The sequence below is a fragment of the Gobius niger genome (genome assembly GCF_951799975.1).
Source record: "Gobius niger genome assembly, chromosome: 1".
In the NCBI taxonomy this organism is placed as follows: Eukaryota; Metazoa; Chordata; class Actinopteri; order Gobiiformes; family Gobiidae; genus Gobius; species Gobius niger.
Genome location: NC_136852.1, coordinates 5,798,339 through 5,817,282, shown reverse-complemented (window position 1 = coordinate 5,817,282; position 18,944 = coordinate 5,798,339). Strand labels below are relative to the sequence as shown.

Here is an 18,944-nt window from a genome sequence, read left to right as displayed (position 1 = left end):
CCTTTAAAGTACTGGTGTTGGTCCCCAGCTCTACCTAGAACTGTCCAAAGGTTTTAGTTTTAGCCATGATTTTCCAAATTTACTTTCATCGTCTTGTTTTGACACAGACGTGCAGCCCTACATGTTACTGAAAGGCCTTTTCAAGATGGAGGACAGGGTAGAACTGCTTGGTGCTTACGTTTTTGTTTTGTGTTATAGTTAGTATGTCTGTACTTACTAACGTAGACATGAAGCAACACTATACATTTCAACATCCGCGATTCACAAGGGATTTTATTTTCGTTCTGAACATGTAAACGCACACATTTCGGTTAAAACGTAGTTGAATCTAAAGAGGAAACGTTTATTTAATTATGTTGGAATCTCTCTCCGGGACGAGCTCCTCTTAAGTCGCGTAGTTTCACCAGTGTCTTCGAAGCTCAAGTAGTTTTCTCGCATAAATGTAGCTAAAATATATATATTACTTTAATATTAGAGGATTTTTTTTAAAATGCTGTGTTATATTTTCCCTGTGCTTATGAACTGTTCACACTTGCATGCTTCTGCTCATTATCCTTAAAAAGTATACGTTCTAATGCCTTTTTTTCATATATGTGCTGAGAAGCTTGCACTCGTATTATTTTGGCAATAGTTTTTTTGTTGAGAAAGTTTGCCACACATAAACATAGAGTTTTTAATCAATAAAGAAACTTGAAAATAACATGGATGACCTTTTTTGCAGCACACTAATGATCATACAATGGTGTAGAATTGGAAAAGAATAATAGAAATGTCCCACTCAGGAGATAAACACACTTTGGTTCATTTCAGTGCCGATACTGCCCCCTGCTGGCCATGCACGTGACACCAAACAGTCACCGCGCAGACTCCAGTGTCCAAACCAATGAACAGGGCACTTGGAAAACCTTTTTTACTGATCGTTTCATGCTGAATCTGAGCAAACTCTTAGTCGTAACGATGGAAAACTCCACGGCTGAATGGGAATATTATTACGACTATTTGGATCCGGTGATGGTGGATCAGACCAAGCTCACCTACAACAAATGTGAGGATTTTTACACAAATATTTGACTTTTTCTTCAAGCTCACACTGGTTTGTGGTTTCATTTCTTTTTCCAGATGTGATTGTTATTGTGTTTTGGATCATTCTGGCCGCTTTTGTGGGATTCCTCTTTGTGAGTTTGAACCTTCTGTCTCAGATTGGAACCAAGTAAGGAAATGTTTTTGATCACTTACATTTACTCAACTACAGCTACTTCAATAATTTTTAATGACTTGCTCTCCTTGTAGTAGTATTATTAGTTACTCTTACACTGGGGTGTATTTGGCAGCTCTTTTCTTAGTGATGGATGAGTTTGTGACAAAAGCTCCATGTTTGTATAGAGCACATGTATAAAAAATGTATAGAAGTTTGTCTTTCTCTTTACTGTGTCATAAAGACAGAATTCTCTTACATAGAATGGAAAAGAAATCTGTCATATATCTTCACATTATTAAATCTAAACCTCACTTTTTCCACTCAGTTATGCAGCACTTGAGCAGCATTTATATCTAATACATGTTGGAATGACTACTTTTATCTCTAGTATTAGTTATTCTATTAATCTTACTCTTATCTGAGTGAATATTGCAGGTAAAATCTGAAGAATCTGTACCAGAGTTTTTGTTTGCGAACAATGAAAGACAACTCAGGACCTCCTTCTGTAAAGTGTTATTAGATTTATAATCATTTAAGGTTAAAAGCATTTAAAATTTGGTGTTAATGATGTTGGATACTGTATTTTGATATTTGGCTTAATTTCATTCATTCATTTCATTTATTTATTCATTTGAGCAGAAAAAGTATGCCAACATTTACAGAAAGAAAAAATACAAAACAAGACTTTGTGCTCAAAAGGAGTAGGAAGAAGTTCAAATAACGTATAGTAAACCTACCCCTTATCACTTATTCACAACAATATACAGTATTTAATAAAAAAAAAATGCATAAAATTTAATTGAAAGGGACTATATAGGGTTTAAGAATGTCAAAACTAAGTATTTTCTTCCCCCTACATGTTCCAGCCATGTCCTAATGTGTAGAATGAGCTCAGACCTGTTCACCACAACTGCCTCTAAAATCCTCCACTCAAAACAGGTGTTAATTCAGTCTAAAGTGCCGCCATGCACGAGCTTAATATAGAAGCTGCAGTTACACATATGACCTGTGGTGGCAGTAGTGAGTATAAAATGACCAACTTGTATCTAGTCACTTTAAGAAATGTAGCAAATATTGTCTCAAAATGATCTTGCGACCCCCCCAATGGGTCCCGACCCCCACTCGGGAACTACTGCTCGAAACCAGCCATGTCCAAGTGCGGCCGAGGGGCCAAATGCGGCCCTCTGACCGATTTATGTTGGTCCACAAGCTTCTTGTTATATTCCACAAAATTAAAACCTCAAAAATTAAAAATAACATTTTAAAAAAGTATTGTGTGACAACTGGCATTATGGTTCCAAGCCTAAATAATAGTGTGGGGGAACGGTTTAAACCTCTTTTACCCTGTTACTTGCCGTCTCGGGGGGTTAGTGTTATGATTATGGTTATGAACGATTCAAGTTGTGTTTCACTCACACAGATCTTACACATAGTTTTAGAAACTAGAAGGTCTAGGTCTAGGTATCACACTGGCATATAGGCTGTAAGGTCAAGTCAATATCTTTGTGGATATGCCTAACCCCAAACAGGCAGGTAATAGGATAAATACACCCAGTTGAATGTTTGAATGCACTGACCACTGATCTGTGTCCTCCATGCTGCAAACAAGTCAACATACATAGTTGGGTGAAAAAGGTTTGGACTTTTCGAACATCCCAATTCTTAACGGGAATGAGCAGATTTAATCAAATGCAGGGTCACTTTTCAGGGTCATTGCTAAAACTGCTAAAACCAGTCTGCAAGTTCATGAAAGTGATGCAAATGCTTTATAATTAGACCCACAGTATTTTTTTCCTTTTGTTTTTTTTTACAAATCTGTGTGAGTTTACAATATACTGAGCATTTTGTGTTGCATATAGAAAAAAAAATAGGTTTGGGGCCTGTATAAGTTCTCAATGTTAGGAAAAGCTTGGCCTCTAAAGATTCCTCAAAGTAAAAAGCTTGGTGTGAATAAAGCCTACTACTATTTAGCTCACAACTATCAGAAAGTATTTTTATTTGTTGCCTCTTCTCTGTGATTTAATAGACTAACACATCATTCCTATTCTATACAGATACAGCAATCGTTTCCAGCATATTCTCTGATAAACGTAATTCTTTGCTTATTTATTTTCAGGAGTAACCACGACCAAACCAAAGGGAGTTCTTGTTGACCCAAGGCTGACGGTTTCTGAATTCACTTCCAAGTAAAGGATCATTGTTGTTATAAAACATTACCTTTGTCCTTCTTTGTCAGGCCATTATTATTGCATCAGTGCTACACAAACAAACTAATATTATTATACCCTTGGGCTTGACGTGAAACAGCCTTTGACTAATAACTCTGACGTTTTTGGGGGCATTGGACCATTTTTTCCGCTACATTTAGATGAGGCTTAGATTTCACTTAAAAACAGGGTCTTAAAAGGGTTAAAAAATAGATCTAAATGGGGCTAACATGTTCCAGGCATGTCCTAATGTGTAGAATAAGCTCAGACCTGTTCACATCTGCCTCTAAAATCCTGCACTGTCACTAAAAAGGTGTTACTTCGGGTCCAAAGTGCCGTCATGCACAAGCTTAATATAGAAGGTGCAGTTACACGTATGACCTGAGGTGGCAGTAATGAGTATAAAATGGCTAACTTGCATCTAGCCCCTTTAATGCCAGTTTGAATCAAATTGATTGCTTTTAAATAATATTTAAGAAAAAAAAATGACCAGCTCCATGTTTCTTATTCCACATTTATAACAAAGTCATGATAATAACACTGGTGCAAGGGAATTATTCACATTTATTAAAAAAGAAAGAGTAATTTTACATGAGAACCACTGAACAAAGCTGTGTCAGGGCTTCATTCTTTGGTCGATCCTATGATGTCATTGCAGATGGCTCTAACGGGACACTCGGACAGCGCTCCTGATGTTTTCTTTGTCTTGGGCGTGGGTTTTGTCACCGTCCTGACGTGGGACATGAACAGTTCAGCCGAGGGGACCCCGCTCCACAGCTCATGGATGTACAGGGAGGACAGGAAGAGCCCGGCATCTGCAACAGAGACCAGCGGAAGATTCTTCTGTAATTAACTCGTCTTTAATGTGGGAATAAGACACAGGTTAGGACTTAGGCGATGTGAAACTCCCTATAGAGCTGTGGGCTACACTAGGGCTGGGCAGTTAATACAATTTTAATCTAATCGCAATTTTAATAAAGGTTGATCTCGATAATTGCGTTTTAATCGACAGGAGAATTGTCCAGTCCTGTTGCATTCTGGAAAATAATTCCAGCCACCGCGATGCTGCAGAGCCTGTCAGATCAAGCCCAGGGAAAACTTGGACGAACAAATAGGAAGTCACCATAGACTGTAAAGCCACAGCGAGAATCTACGCTAACTCGTCAAAACAGAAACACGTGAGGAGCAGTCAGAGGATCAGGACACGCACGCGGGTGAAAGGTTGTTTACTCGCTTGTCCAGGAAAGATCTCATTAATTGTTTTTATCAATAAAAACAAAAAAATCGAACACAAAATCAAGATCGATCAATATGGGGAAAATAATCGTGAACATTTTTTTCCCAAAATCGCCCAGTCCTAACCAAAACATACAAGTTCAGCAAATGCCCAGTTTGTTTTTGGTTCAGACGCCTGACTTATTTGGATGTTCTGGAGTATTAAAGTCAATAAAAAGCCTGTGTGATCTCCTTGGCCAATTCTTCACATTCTTAAGGGAATAGGCCACGTTTTTTTACATACTGAGATATGTTCTTACCTTAGCTTTGACGAGTTCTTTAGGACCTGTCTGATCTTCACCCGTGCCTTCAGTCACGTAAACACAGCGCAGACGGCGTTAGCATTTAGCCTCTCCTGCTCTCCACTATAGCTCCAAACAAGGTCAAGATAAAGCTACCAAGCTCTTCCACGTATTCCCTATTTAAATATGGTTACGTGAAGTGTTACACTACAAAGTATAATTACACAAAATTAAACAATGTGGATTTTCTAAGCGGATAAAAGGGGGAACTATATTGTAAGGCGTAATAATACCAGGAGTAGTTCGAAATCCGCGCAGTAATCTTCACTTTACTGCGCAGTAATCTTCACTTTATTGTGCAGTAATCTTCACTTTACTGTGCTGATGCCAAATCAGCCAGCTTCTATCTTGACCTGTTTTGTAGCTATAGTGGAGAGAGGGAGAGGCTAAATGCTAACGCCGTCTGCGCTGTGTTTACGTGACTGAAGGCATGGGTGAAGATCAGACAGGTCCTAAAGAACCTATTCCTTTAACACATCTGACCATTTAGAAGCATAAAGAATATTTGGAATTGGGCTGCATGATATTGAAGTATCAGCAAATTGTGTAAAACCGGGGTGTCGAAGTCGTTTGGGTCGAGGGCCGTACATATTGTAAAGGACTGTGTCACATGTTTCTCAAAGTGCTACATAAAGTCATTATTCATTCACTCACATTCTATGGCAGTAAGTTACTATTGTAGCCACAGCCACCCTGGGGCAGACTGACCATTTACAACGTGGCTATAATATGCTGTTTATATCCTGATCTCTTATTATGTCAGCGCCCTCTGCTGGACACGAGTGGAATTCTTTACTTTTTTTTAATTTAAGCTGCCCCCTAGTGGCTGGAGTGACATGCTCAGGAATTCATGCTCCTCACAGGGCCACATTAAATCCTCTCGCAGGCCGCATGTGGCCCACGGGCCTTGACCTTGACACATGTGGTGTAAAACAAGACTTAAAACAAATTGAACTACATTAGGTAATGTTTAACTAAAACTTTAACCAGAACTTTTACAAACTTTTATAAATTCGTGATCTCAGTCCGATGAAGACTTTAGTGACGTTGTGATATTGTGGCTTCAGATATTGCATCACAATACAAGATTTTTTTCATATATTATATGTTCAGTCCTAGTTTGGAAGCTTTAAAGGAACAGGCCTCCGTTTTTCCATACTGAGATATGTTCTTACCTGAGCTTAGATGAGTTGATGCGTACCTGTCTGGTCTTTGCGTGTGCCCTCAGTCATGCAATACGACCAAAGATAATGTTAGCATTTGGCCTCTCCCAATGTATTCCAATAGCTCCAAACGTAGGTGAACTTAGAAGCGACCAAGCTCTTCCACAGGCACAAAGACCAGACAGGTACAACTCGTCTAAGCTCAGGTAAGAACATATCACAGTATGGAAAAGCGATGGCCTGTTCCTTTAAAACTCTCTCCCACAAGTGCATGGACGTTGCCTGCTCTCCCTTTTGATCTAAATACTTGGTTCTCAGCCTCTTACCGAGTCCAGATCGCTGGCTTTCGTCCTCTGGCAGACACGACGACGCCACAGCTCGGTGCATTTCCGGCAGCTGGCCTTGGCTTTCTAACAAACGCATCATAATCTTCGTAAACAATCTCAAATCCATCATTTCTGCACAAAGGGCATTGGGATTACACTCAAACGCCCGATGATACAGTCTGAGAAGATCTGCTTTAAAGGCGACATCGAGCACAAGGGCGTCCGCTATTAGTTTATGCCCAATTACTGCGGTTTCCAGCCAGAGCAAAAAGTCCTTCGTTCTTTGGGAGGAGGAGGAGGAGGAGGAGGAGGAGGAGGAGGAGGAGGAGGGGGAGGGGGAGGAGGAGGAGGGGGTTTCCAGCAGACTCCGCAGTGACCACTTAGCGAGCAACAGCGCGGTGTCCTTGGCCAATTCGCTGGGCACCGCTCGGTCTGGAGGCTGCGTTGTTTGGCCTTGGGCGGGGGAGAACACGGGCGTCCAGCGGCAGAGGACAGAGCGCAGGGACACCGGGCTCTCCGCCTGGGCGTCTGCTTCCTCTGGTCCGCTCTCTCCCACAGACGCCGGACCCTTTTTGGTGCGAGCCTGGGAGCCTTTGACACGGCCTTTGTCTTTGCATGGGTCTGTGGAAAAGAGACGAGAAAACTTGGTAGATTTTGATGGAAGGTGTTTAAAACTCCAAATAAATCAATATCACAGTCCAAATTCAGAGTGTAAAATTTGCATTGAATATATATGACCTTGTGTCCCACCATCAGAATGACAAGCCATGACCAGAATCATTTTTCTTAAACCATAAAAACTTTGCAGGTAGAGTCTGTTAAAATGCCAGCCAGAATACACACTTTTCCTATTCTTTATACAGACGTGTATCTGGGATCAGGGGTGATTTTGCCAAGCATTTAGAAAAGCAGGATATGACAGCAGTGGCATGTGGAGTTCTTTTATAAACAAGGAAGTTAGTGGTTTTATGAAGCAATGGCCATAAGAGAAAGGCAACTTTATTTATACCGCACATTTCCGTACAGGAGGCAACTCAATGCTCCTAAAAAAAATAAATAAAAATGAAGCAAGCTGCCCAGGCAACCTTCTTACATTGCTGTTGATTGGTTTATTGGTATATTTGGTAGGAACAGTGCATGTTAATGAACAACAAGCCCTCAGGCTATTTTCCATCCGTCGTCCCCCAATGCGTACTCTCAAACACACTCTTATTCATTCTGGCCTGGATTAAAAAGAAATAGGCCACTGTTTTTAAATACTGAGATATGTTCTTACCTGAGCTTAGACGAGTTGATGCGTAACTATCTGGTCTTTGTGCGTGCGCTCAGTCAGAGCAGACGGTGTTAGCAAAAGCCTCTCTATGGGGCCAAACAGGGGAACTATATTGCAAGGCGTAGCAATATCTTAGGAGCACCGCGACTTTCCTGCGCGAACGTCGAAGTGGTCCTGGTGTCATTACGCCTTACAATATAGTTCCCCTTTTTATCCGCTTAGAAAATCGTCATGCTTTCATTTTGTGTGACTATACTTGGATCGTGTAACGCGTGAAGACCAGACAGTTACGCATCAACTCATCTAAGCTCAGGTAAGAACATATTTCAGTATTTAAAAACGGTGGCCTGTTCCTTTAAGGACAAAAATCCTCCATTGGACTAAATTCATCATTGTCTGAAGCAGTGGTTTCCAACCTATTTTGTCGTGCGGACCCTTTGGACCATTTAGTGGTGCTCTGTGCACTAGGGATGGGCGATACCACATTTTTTGGAATCGATACGATGGGGTAATTTTTCTCGAAACCAATACCGATACCGATACTGGTCATTTTTATATGGGTGAATGTATTTCAATCAGTATACATTTGTAAAACTGGTTATTTTATATAATTAATAGGTACATTAAAATGATATTACTTTAACTGGTTAATTATACAATGTTAATGTGAAACAAAGTTTAAAAGTAATACTTAAATGACAAACAGAATCTAAACCAGAATGATATGGCTGGCTTAATTCAATCCCCTGCTCCTGTGGACTGATTTGGCTCAGAACAAAGATGTAAATCGTTCTTTTATGTTTAAAATTGCTGCCACGCCTACTTTTTACATATGCAAATGAATATCGATACTTTTTGTCCGATATCGATACTTAAAAAATAGCCATTTGGTATCAATATATCGATACTGTGGTAGCAGTGACTTACAAGGACTATTCGTAAGTAAAAAGACAATGTTCAAAATAAACCTAAAATACTCCAAAAACAATATATTTTACTGCAAAAATATAGCTTTAAAACCGTGTTTGGGAAGCACTGGTCTAAAGAACTCAACACTTGGTCATTTTAAGAAACTCCAGAGCTTTTTCAGTCAATGAATATTGTAAGAAATGTTCCTGTAAAGGCTCGTGACGCACTGTAAATGGTCCCACGACCCACCAGTCGAGAACCGCTCTTGTGAACGCAGCAATTTGAGAAAAAAGATTGACGACATCTGCTTTAAATAGAGCATATTTTAGGAAGAGATTAAATCAGCACCATCTATTTTTATGGCAGTCACTTCGCCGTCTCATAAAACTGTACACGCTCAAAATGGGAATTTAATGAATCACGATGAACAGTGGGGATGTGGGGAAAGTCTTCAGTGCACGTATGAAAGCAGAAGGCCTTTGTTACTTGCAAAGGGAAGATGTCGCGTTAACATAATCTTGTCTCTGACGGTGTGGACTCACGGAGCAGTTGTCTGAGCTGGTGTTTCTGGGACACACGGTGGACCTCCGACAGCAGCTGGGGGTGTTGGTGCAGCCGGGCCCAGCAGTGCAGCAGGCTCAGGGCGTCAGCACAGGACAGGGGCTCAGGGAGGAGGGTGAGGCGCCCCCCCTGTGCGCTCATGTCCAGAGACGCCGTGTAATGGTTCAACACCGAGCTATAGGTCTGAAGGAACAGACTGAAGTGACCGGTCTTCACACACAACCTGGAAGTAACAACAGAGGATCAATAAAAGTCAGTTACTCTCTTCACTTCTCTTTGACGACGCGTTACCTGAGGTGTTTGGTGATGGTCGATGCCACACAGACAAACTCACAGACGAGAGGCAGCGGCAGGAGCTTCACCGGCTTCACCGGCTTCTCTTCAGGCGACAAACACTTGGTCTGATCCAGCTGCTTCTCCTTCTGCCCCAGGTTGGTCATCCACAGAGAGTGGACGAGCTCAATGACGGATCCAAGCAGCTGCTGGTCTAACTTCCTGAAAAAAGACAGCAAATATAATACGAGGTCTTTTCTTGGTTTGATCTTTAGATAAAAAGAACTACATATACACTTAACTGTTGTGATTCATGAACATAGACAAGATATTATATAAGATATACCACTGTGCCACCGTGCCACCGTGGCACTGCTCAAAATAGTTGAGCAATGCCACCACTTTCCAAGAAATCTAATGTCAATGCCAGTTTGAATCTAATTTAATGCTTTTTATTATACGGCTCTTCACAACGTAAGTAGAACGCTCCGTTGATTTGAATGGGATTTCCCAACGTTCTACTGGTCATTATTTTCTGATAAAGGACCTCTGAGAAAAATAATGACGCTGCCAATGGCAACGGAGTTCGTGCTTTCATATCACTCCGCACGTACGTAGTAGCGACACTATCTCTGTCCCCGTCACTGCGAGAGAAGTTGGGGGAATTGCTCGTGAAGTTGACTTTCAACTTACCAAGAGATTCACCACCATTCCTCCAACTGCGCCTTCAACTAAGGAGCTAGGCTAGCTACTAGCCTTGCTGCTTCTAGCCTAGCAAAATGTTGCCGAGCAACGCGCAAACTTTTGGGAACTATTTGTCGCGGAAGTCATTAAATAAACCTTTCAGCCTTCATAAAAGTGTACTAAGTTTATGTTGTGTGTGTTCAGTTGGCAAATGGCCGTCCGGTTCGCCCTGTCGGTGCTTATTTTCCCGATAATGACCAGCGTTCTATACATTATCCCTTACTTAATTACACGGTCATCCATATTAGAAAATAAGGGCTGAATAATGAACTTAAAGCAGAACTAAGTAACTTGTTTAACTTAATAAATCCTTTCCGTAGTCCCTCTGGGGGTAATACAAGTGTTAATGGATGATTGGGGGGGTCTTTCATCTCCCCCTGGCAAGAAAACCATGCTTGCAACTTGACTGCCACCGGGTCAGATCCACTAATACACACTAATGGAATCATGAAGAAGAAGCTAACAGGCTAACGGGCAAAGCTAACTGTGGGCTAGCGCCACTGTAGCAGTGATTACATCAGAGTTTGAGTGAAAAAAAATATCTCCATTGTGTAATTGGATGAACAATATCCGTCTGTCCCTTTGTCTTTTAATGAGTAAAAAAACATGCTACGACACCTGCAGTGGCGCTTATGGCCTCTAGGGGCATGAGTTACTTAATACTGCTGTAAGTGGGTTGTTTTACCTTTTATCCAGCAGTTGTATGACCCAGCTCAATAGTCCGCTCTCTTTGGTCAGGTTATAGGCGGCTTGTGTCACTCTGGCAGCGCGGCTCAACACGCGGATGATCTGGGCCTTTTGGGGGGAAACAGGATTTATTATGCAGTAATATGAGCTTCAGCTGCTTTAACAATGGCTCAGCTTAGTAATGGTTACGCAGCACAAAATCCCAGCGTCTCCCTGACATTGTATACAGCTCACGGTATGATTTCTTTGTGGTTACGCCGTGTGCTGAGTGTACCTGGGTGCCGTTGTCACACAGAGGCGAACTGCAGAAGCCCAGTAGACTCTGGAAAATCCCTTGTTGTTGGCACAGGTCGTAACAGTATCGGTCACTGAGGCCTTCCTCCAGGATGTTCAGAATCCAGTCGCGCTCCAACTTGTGCTGTCGAAAAAACACGGACAGTTTAGGGGATTTAAACACGTTTCTCTCTGGGAAAAACATTCAATAAGATGAAACAATGCTACCTCCAGGTCAAAGCCGTAAAAGAGCTTGAAGAACTCAGGGACTCGTCTGAAATCCAGGCTTTGGTGGGACAACAGGAAGCGATTTATTACAATGTACATGTGGTCTTCTGCAGAGGGAGAGAGAAACAAACTTTACACAAAGGGTAAAAATAGACTAAAACTAAATTAGAAGTAGCTAATCAGACTAAAACTATAAAAGAACAGATTAAAACCTCTGAACTTTGGAGGTGCAGTTCATTAAAGGGTCTCATATAATATAAATGTAAAGTTGACTCCATTGAGAACATTCACAGCAAAACTTTGATGAAAACTGACTTACATTTTTGTCAAAAGACTTTAAACGAACAGTTACCTGGTTTGAGCATCTGCTGCACCACTTTGGAGATGTACGTGGTCAGGAGGAACGGGAGCCTCTGATTCTGCTGCCGGACGCTGTTCTTCACCGTGTCCACCAGATACAGCAGCTAATGGAGATAAACATCACTGTTATCATCAGCTAAAGCCACACTGAGGAACATCTCAGCCTGTTATTCTGTACGTTGCTACGTCACCAAAGCAAAACAATGATACTTAAACCAAACACACTTTCAGTTCAAATTTTCACTAATTACAATGGGAGTCGTTAGATCCCATTAACATTCACAAATCCTGCTGTTCCCTTGATCTGAGGACATATTGTGTCAAGGCCCACCCCCACTGTTCAAAGTACATCTGCTGCTACAGATTACACCTCCCAAACCATCTTTTCTCTCTTGCTAGAATTCTGACCTCACTGACATAAAAGGTTATGGTTTGTGGCTTTAAGATGGAGATGGAAATCCCTACTATAGTGACTACAAATAGCATATTTGGCATCTCTGGCATCCCTATGTTTGAGTCATAGATATAATATAATAAAGATGAGCGGGTCAATTCAGCCACATTCATTGAAAAGGTTCCAGAGTCGTGTGTGAACCTTAATGGCCGCTCTCTCTCTCCTCCAGCCTGTGCCTTAAAAGGGCAAAAAGGCGGGAAGCCCTGCACCCGAGGAGTGGGCGGAGCCTCCACAGACCTCCAGAGCTTGATTGACAGGCGCTGGAGCCAGTTAATGTACTGAAAATGCTTCCAATTTTCGGGCTTTTAAAAAAAACCCAGCATGTTTAAAAATATATCACCTACCCCAGCATTGTCACATAGTGATTTTTTGAAAAAGAAAAAGTCTTTGGAGCCAGGCTTTAAAGCCGATATTGGGACGTTTGAAGTCCCATTAGAATCAATGCTCCCAAGTGTCTTTTGGAGTCAACTCTGGCCACCAGGGGGTGGTATTACAGCAATGTCAGTTCCCTGCAATAAGGACCATAGAGAAGCACGTTCCTCGCAACATTGGTTTGATTTCAACAACAGTTTAATCTAGCAACAAATCTATGCATTTATAATTTCTAAAAAAAAGAAGAAATTGGAAACACCAGAAAAAGCAGAGGATTGGAGTAAAATTTGGATATTCGACAAATTGGGCAAAAAGTGTTAAAGTAAACACTGAAAATTTTGTCGAAACCATAGGACCATAGTTTTTGGGATTTTCTATGAATTTATGGCATAAAAGATCAAGAAATTTAGATTTAATGACTGTAATGCTTTTCAGTGACGTTTAAAGCCTTAATTTGGGCACAATTCCTTTCAGGACTTGAAACACTCAAACAGTGTGTGGATAGTTCGTCATTCTCTATGTTAATCTAACCAAGAGGGACAGGTGGTCACCATAGTTTAACAGAGTGGCTTTAAGGGAAATGAAAGGGTCAAGCAGCTGTAATGAGATGAATCTAAAATACCTGCTCATGTAAAAGAAGCTCTTGTTGAAATCGTGTGTGTTGTGGTGGATTTGTGGCCTGACCTGTTTCTTCTCTTTGAAGCGAGCTCCCTCCAGGTGTTGGTAGAAGCAGGTCAGCACGTGGTACGCCGCCGCTCTCATTTTGGGGTCGTAGCTGCTCAGCGCCGCCACAGTCAGGCCCAGGGCGTGACCGGACACAAACTTCAGGCAGTCGATGGCAGACTCTAAGATCAGGAGATTTAAGGAGACGTTAGTGTTGTTGGTCTGACATGTGCAGGAGAAGGTGAGGGAGAGGTTTTCCGACCTGGTCTCAATATGGCACTGAAGAGAGGCAGGAGGAACCGGGGGTCGTACACACTCTGGAGATCCTTCAGGTCATCTGTTTGGAAAAGGGGCTCGTCGTCCTAAAACCGAATGGTAATAAAGGGTTTATAAAGGGAGCAGCAAATGTAATACTTTTAAATTACATTTTATGGCCCTAATACTATATTTCTAAAGCCAAAAATGCACAATATACAGTCTGAGAATGTGTTTAACAGGCAAAACTGCAGTTGAATGTGTTACCCCCATGAAACTTTATGATACTTTATGATAGTACAACTTAAAGAGCAGATATTATTCTTTCTGCAGGTATTTGGTAAAAATGTCAAATACATCCATATAACTGTTAGAAAATGCCACAACGGCAAAAACAAACAGTTTCACTTTGTGATTTTCAAGCGATCTCCCCATAAGTCCCTCCCACTCCTCCCTCATCTTGCTCTCATTTGCTGCTCAGCTGTTTCAATAAAGGGAAAAAAGAAAAAAAAAAAACTGTGGGGCTGGCGAGGTGAGGAAAGCATTTTGTGGATAGTAGGACCTGAGGAAGAGCTTTTTGGGAGCTGCTGCCGGTGTAACGTCGAGATGCACTTCTTTGTCAAGCTGCACTGACAGTATCAACACGCATGTGCATATGTCTTTGTCTCTCATTAAAACGAGTTATTAACAGCTGGTAAACTTTGTCTTGCATAATATTACGTAACTAAAGAGCAGTCGACTCTTTCCCCAGCAACTTTTATTACATTTAAACGGTCATGCTTTCTGATTATTGACAAAACTTGTACTTTTTTTTACTTTTTTTACTTTATTTAAAGGCAAATTGTTTTAGCAGCTACGTCATTTACTAATTACATGTAGAATAGACTGCCTAATTCGACAGTAAAATTTATGAAATCATGTTATTTGCTGAAAAAGCGGAACTCGATGGCTGAATGTAAAATGATTCGATAGTTCTGCACATGCGCAGCAACGAGAAGTAGTGCAACTCGACAAGCCGTCTGTTTCGATTGTACACCGGCACCGGTGAAGATCCATAGATTACTCAAAGAAGCGCGAGCGGGCCAAAACAGAACTGCAGGTGTGTTTTTGATGAGAGAACCACATTGTAACATGATAATAAGTTCAAAAAGTCCTTTTTGCATAATACCACCTCTTTAAAATAAAGTATGTGTCTAAAAATATCTTCCTCATTGTTGATATTCAATATAGAGACACTTTATAGGAATCTCCATTTGATGTGTACCAGAGTGTAGGCTGGCGTTGAAAAGTGCAACAGGCATTACCACTCCAGGTATGATTTCGATGAGGATTTAAAATAATAACACAGTTAAGAGCTATAAAAACGTTTGCTATGATGATGCTTGTTCAGACTTGTACTCGCCTGTGGGATGAGCTTTCGCGTTTGAGGAAACCGTGCGATGGTCTGGATCATGTTGTCGGGTTTGAGCAGCGCCAGCAGCTCCTCTGTGCTCGTCTGCTTCCACAGAGACGAGCCCAGGGACTTCTTCGCCCGGTGATGCTCCACAGCCGCTGGACCCCACACGAACGACCTGCCAGAGCAAACAACTTAACCTCTTAACCCCCGCCTTAACAAGTGCATTTCTCCAGTTCAGCTTCACACAAATCTAAAAGGTTATAGGCCAGAGTAACAACTAGTTTCAAAGACCTACAAAAGTGATCGAGAGGATTATTTTCCTCACGTTGTTGCCTCGTTATCATTTTTTTGACATTTTGTTTTATTAGTTTTTTTTTGAGTTGTCACTTTTTTTTGTACATTTTTCGTCATATTTTAGTCACATTTTTGTTACTTTTTAGTCACTTTTTGTCACTTTTGCATAAATTGTTGGTCACTTTTTTGTCATATTTTTTCCCTTGTCATTACTTTTTTGTCGTATTTTTGTCCATTTTTCGTCACATTTGTGTCACATTTATGTCACTTTTTTGTCATATTTTTGTCACTTTTTCATCAAATTTTTGGCACTTTTTTGTCATATTTTTTTTAACTTTTTTGTCATTTTTTGACATTTTTTTGTCACTTTTTCTGCACTTTTTCTGCACTTTTTTATCATATTTGTTTCACTTTTTCGTCACATTTTTGTCATATTTTTGTCATATTTTTGTCAATTTTTCGTCACATTTTTCTCACCTTTTCGTCAATTTTTTGTCACAGTTCTGTCGCTTTCTCGTCACTTTTTGTGTTATATTTTTGTCACTTGTTCATCACATTTTGTCACTTTTTTATTTGTTTTTTGTGACTTTCCCATCTCTCGTTTTTGTCGCTATTTTGACACTTTTTTCAAGAAGCTTTTAGATCTGGGTGAAGCCAAACTGGAGAACATGTGCTCAGTTCAGGTGGGGGTTAAGAGGTTAACAGCAGCACAACTCCGCCCCACAAATACCCAAGTGCATAAATCTGGCTTATAAACCTACTTTTGGAAACCCGGGTACAGATAATGCATGTTTTGGGATTTAAATTAGATCAAAGATACAGATTTTTCGCTTACTGGAATTTCAGAAGGCTGACATTGTTTCTTTCATATTCTTGTAGAAGCAGCAGCAGCTTTTGATCTGCAAAATCACAGAATGAGGAAGAAAAGAAGATTCCAAATGTGAAAGTGCTTCAATATTCACACTGAGGACTCGTGAATGTTTTTAGTACCTGAGGTGCTGAGAGAGGCTCCATACGCTCCCAGAAGCACAACAAAGTGATTCACGTTACACACAGAGGGACACTTCTTCACCAGAGAGAGCAGCAGCGACACCAGAGCCTCTGTGATCGACATGGGAATGGTTTAAACACTCATATTAGGACTGAGGAAAATTCAATATTCATTTATCACTGTGAAAACAAATGCATTTTAATAGAAACTGCCGTCACTACCTTTGGACTGTGCAGCAGTTTTGTCGCCCTCAGCGCAGTCCAGCATGCTGGGCAGGAACAGGGAGTGGCTGCTGCTCATCATGTGGAGCGTGGATAAAGGCAGCAGGTCGGAGCGAGTCTCACTGCCCCCGTACATCACCTCCACCAGGCGGGACAGCGAGCTCAGGAAGGCACCAAGTCTGTAGCGATATCTATGAGAGACACAAAGAAGAAAATCTGGGCTTGTTTCACTTCTTACAATGAGCAAAACCCTCCAACAATCAGAGGAACGAAAGATTTTTTTTATAGTATAGTCGAGCAATGTCATCTTTCATCAAGAAATTGAGATTAAAAGCCAGATTAATGACATTCAAGGCCTTCATTTGGCCGTTTTGTTTCATAACTTGATTTTGACACACATTTGTAGTGATGTGACTGGCTCTTTAAAGGGATATTTCAGGATTGTTGACATAGGGCCTCATTTCATAGTTATCCAGAGTGTTGTTGATTTCTGTAGATATATATTTTTTTTAATTTAATTCATGCAGTCCTTATAGTTGAAGAGTTTAGGCTAATGCTAGGCTAGTGCATGTCTATGGTAACTAGTAGCCTGCATTAAAAGCCTCTTCAAAATCATGGGGTCGTCCTCCAAACATTGCCGTATCTGATTTGTAGAAACTCCTTTGTGAATTGCACGTGTAGTAATGGCGGCCACAGGTAAACAAACTACTGTAGATCCGGTAACCGAGCAGATCACTCCGCCGCTGCGTAGCTACAACCAGGAAGCTGATGCTGCTCAAATATAAGTTATTTTAAATGCAAAATGGTTATACTTCAAATATTAATCAGTCACACAGACATTTATATGGGTCGTCGTGTTATAAGTGATTTGCCTCAGGTGCACTGTGTTTAATGCAGGCTACTAGTTACCATAGACATGCACTAGCCTAGCACTAGCACTAGCCTAGCACCACTAAATTCTTCAAATATAAGGACGGCATGAATCAGAATATATGTATATCTCCAGATATGAACAACACTCTGGATAACTAGGAAATGAGGCCCTATGTCAAAAATCCTGAAATATCCCTTTAACCCCGTAACCATGTTTTACTTACTTGAGTCCAGTTTTGACAAAGCTGTTCCAGTCAGACGCAGAGACATCATCAGCGTTAGTCTGTGGAAGTGAGTAAAGTTGTAAGTGAGTGAAAATTGAATCATTATTAAAGCTGGAGCACCAGATCTTTCAGATTTCTAACCACAAAAGGAGGCGGTAGTTGAGTATTAAACACTAGTTGTAGCACTAACTTGTTTCTAGCTCAAACAAGCTTCCCAGATTGTTCACCTGAATGCATAAAATGTATGTTTTGGGCTCTTGCGGAGCTTTGTCAGACTTTGTCTATGATAGCAAAAATAAATGTACTCAATAACAAGAAAATAATGAATATTGGTTACCCCAAAAGTTTGGAAACACTTTTAATGTACAGTGGGGAATAAAAGTATTTGGTCAGTTCCCAATGGACTTTCTATTGGATTTCGGCCAAATACATTTTTTCAACATTGTATATATATGCTAAATGTTTACCAGGTTATAAATGAATGCCTTCGGTAAGAAACCAAAACCAAATTTGAAATAACAGGCAACGTTTGAGAAAAACATGTTTTTGACAAATGTGTGCTAACTTAATGCCTTAATTTTGGCATAATTAATTTACTGATGCTTAATGCTATTTAATGCCCGGCGGAAAGCCTGATACAGGAAATGTAGAGCCATGTGACGATGCTAGTTATTTTGCCTACATAACTGCAGCTTATTTGCTAATCTCAGGCTTTTCAATTACAATTTCTATTTCAAATAATTATGCACAGACAATATAAATCTTAAAAATATTAAACCAACCAGGCGCCTGTGCAGTGAGTCCAGGACGATCTCCTCCTGCTCCGCCTGCGCAGCCTCCGGGTCTTTGCACTGACTGTACGAGGCTTTAAGACACACGAGGGCAGCAGCGAGCACAGACTTCCTCCAGCTTTCCGCTTCCTCTGGGCTCTCAGACAGCTTCTCCACGATCACATCAACCAGTCGCCACCTGGGACACAACAAAGAGAAGTCATTTATGCTAAACTAAACAAACAGAAGCAGTAAAGAACAGTGTTACTAACCTTTCCAAAGAGGCCGTGCTCTTTAGAGCTTCGGGTAACGCGGTACAGAGGTCTTTAATGTCCTTGGCGTTGGCACAAATCCTGATCAAACTGCCCAGAGTTTCTACATAATCCACTCCGTTGTTTTCAGGGAGATCCCCGAGCACGCGGCGGGACAGTCTGGGCAGCAGGGTGAGCTTCAACATCTCCAGGACTTGCTCTTGTACTACAGAAATACACATGAATGATGAAGTTACAACAGTTTCTCACTACTTGAATACATTTTTCCCAGACTCTGAACTATTAGGTCTTATCTTTGGGGTTAATGTATGAAATACATCATAAAGAAGAAAATGCACGTTGCATCTTTCTATACTACTCATACTATACAAAAAAAATCT

The 18,944-nt window shown here is 40.9% G+C and overlaps 1 protein-coding gene and 1 long non-coding RNA gene across 2 annotated transcripts in view; both read right to left on the bottom strand.

The window, feature by feature from the left end:
• LOC306977227 overlaps window positions 1-3,833 on the bottom strand; it is a 172,115-nt gene extending 168,282 nt beyond the window's left edge. Inside the window, exon 1 of the long non-coding RNA XR_013793817.1 lies at window positions 3,726-3,833. This is a non-coding gene — a long non-coding RNA (uncharacterized lncRNA). The remainder of the gene's footprint in view (window positions 1-3,725) is intronic.
• A 121-nt stretch (window positions 3,834-3,954) lies between these two features.
• The window catches only part of urb1 (URB1 ribosome biogenesis homolog), a 38,417-nt gene continuing 23,427 nt past the window's right edge, over window positions 3,955-18,944 (bottom strand). Inside the window, exons 23-39 of the mRNA XM_079575337.1 lie at window positions 18,565-18,769; window positions 18,305-18,491; window positions 17,523-17,581; window positions 16,426-16,616; window positions 16,204-16,314; window positions 16,049-16,112; window positions 14,926-15,094; window positions 13,531-13,630; window positions 13,290-13,450; window positions 11,772-11,883; window positions 11,420-11,526; window positions 11,193-11,336; window positions 10,917-11,026; window positions 9,506-9,709; window positions 9,196-9,437; window positions 6,472-7,092; window positions 3,955-4,220 (exon numbers count right to left, since the gene is read on the bottom strand). Of these exons, the coding sequence (XP_079431463.1) occupies window positions 4,030-4,220; window positions 6,472-7,092; window positions 9,196-9,437; window positions 9,506-9,709; window positions 10,917-11,026; window positions 11,193-11,336; window positions 11,420-11,526; window positions 11,772-11,883; window positions 13,290-13,450; window positions 13,531-13,630; window positions 14,926-15,094; window positions 16,049-16,112; window positions 16,204-16,314; window positions 16,426-16,616; window positions 17,523-17,581; window positions 18,305-18,491; window positions 18,565-18,769 (2,978 nt within the window). The 3' untranslated portion in view covers window positions 3,955-4,029. The remainder of the gene's footprint in view (window positions 4,221-6,471; window positions 7,093-9,195; window positions 9,438-9,505; window positions 9,710-10,916; window positions 11,027-11,192; window positions 11,337-11,419; window positions 11,527-11,771; window positions 11,884-13,289; window positions 13,451-13,530; window positions 13,631-14,925; window positions 15,095-16,048; window positions 16,113-16,203; window positions 16,315-16,425; window positions 16,617-17,522; window positions 17,582-18,304; window positions 18,492-18,564; window positions 18,770-18,944) is intronic.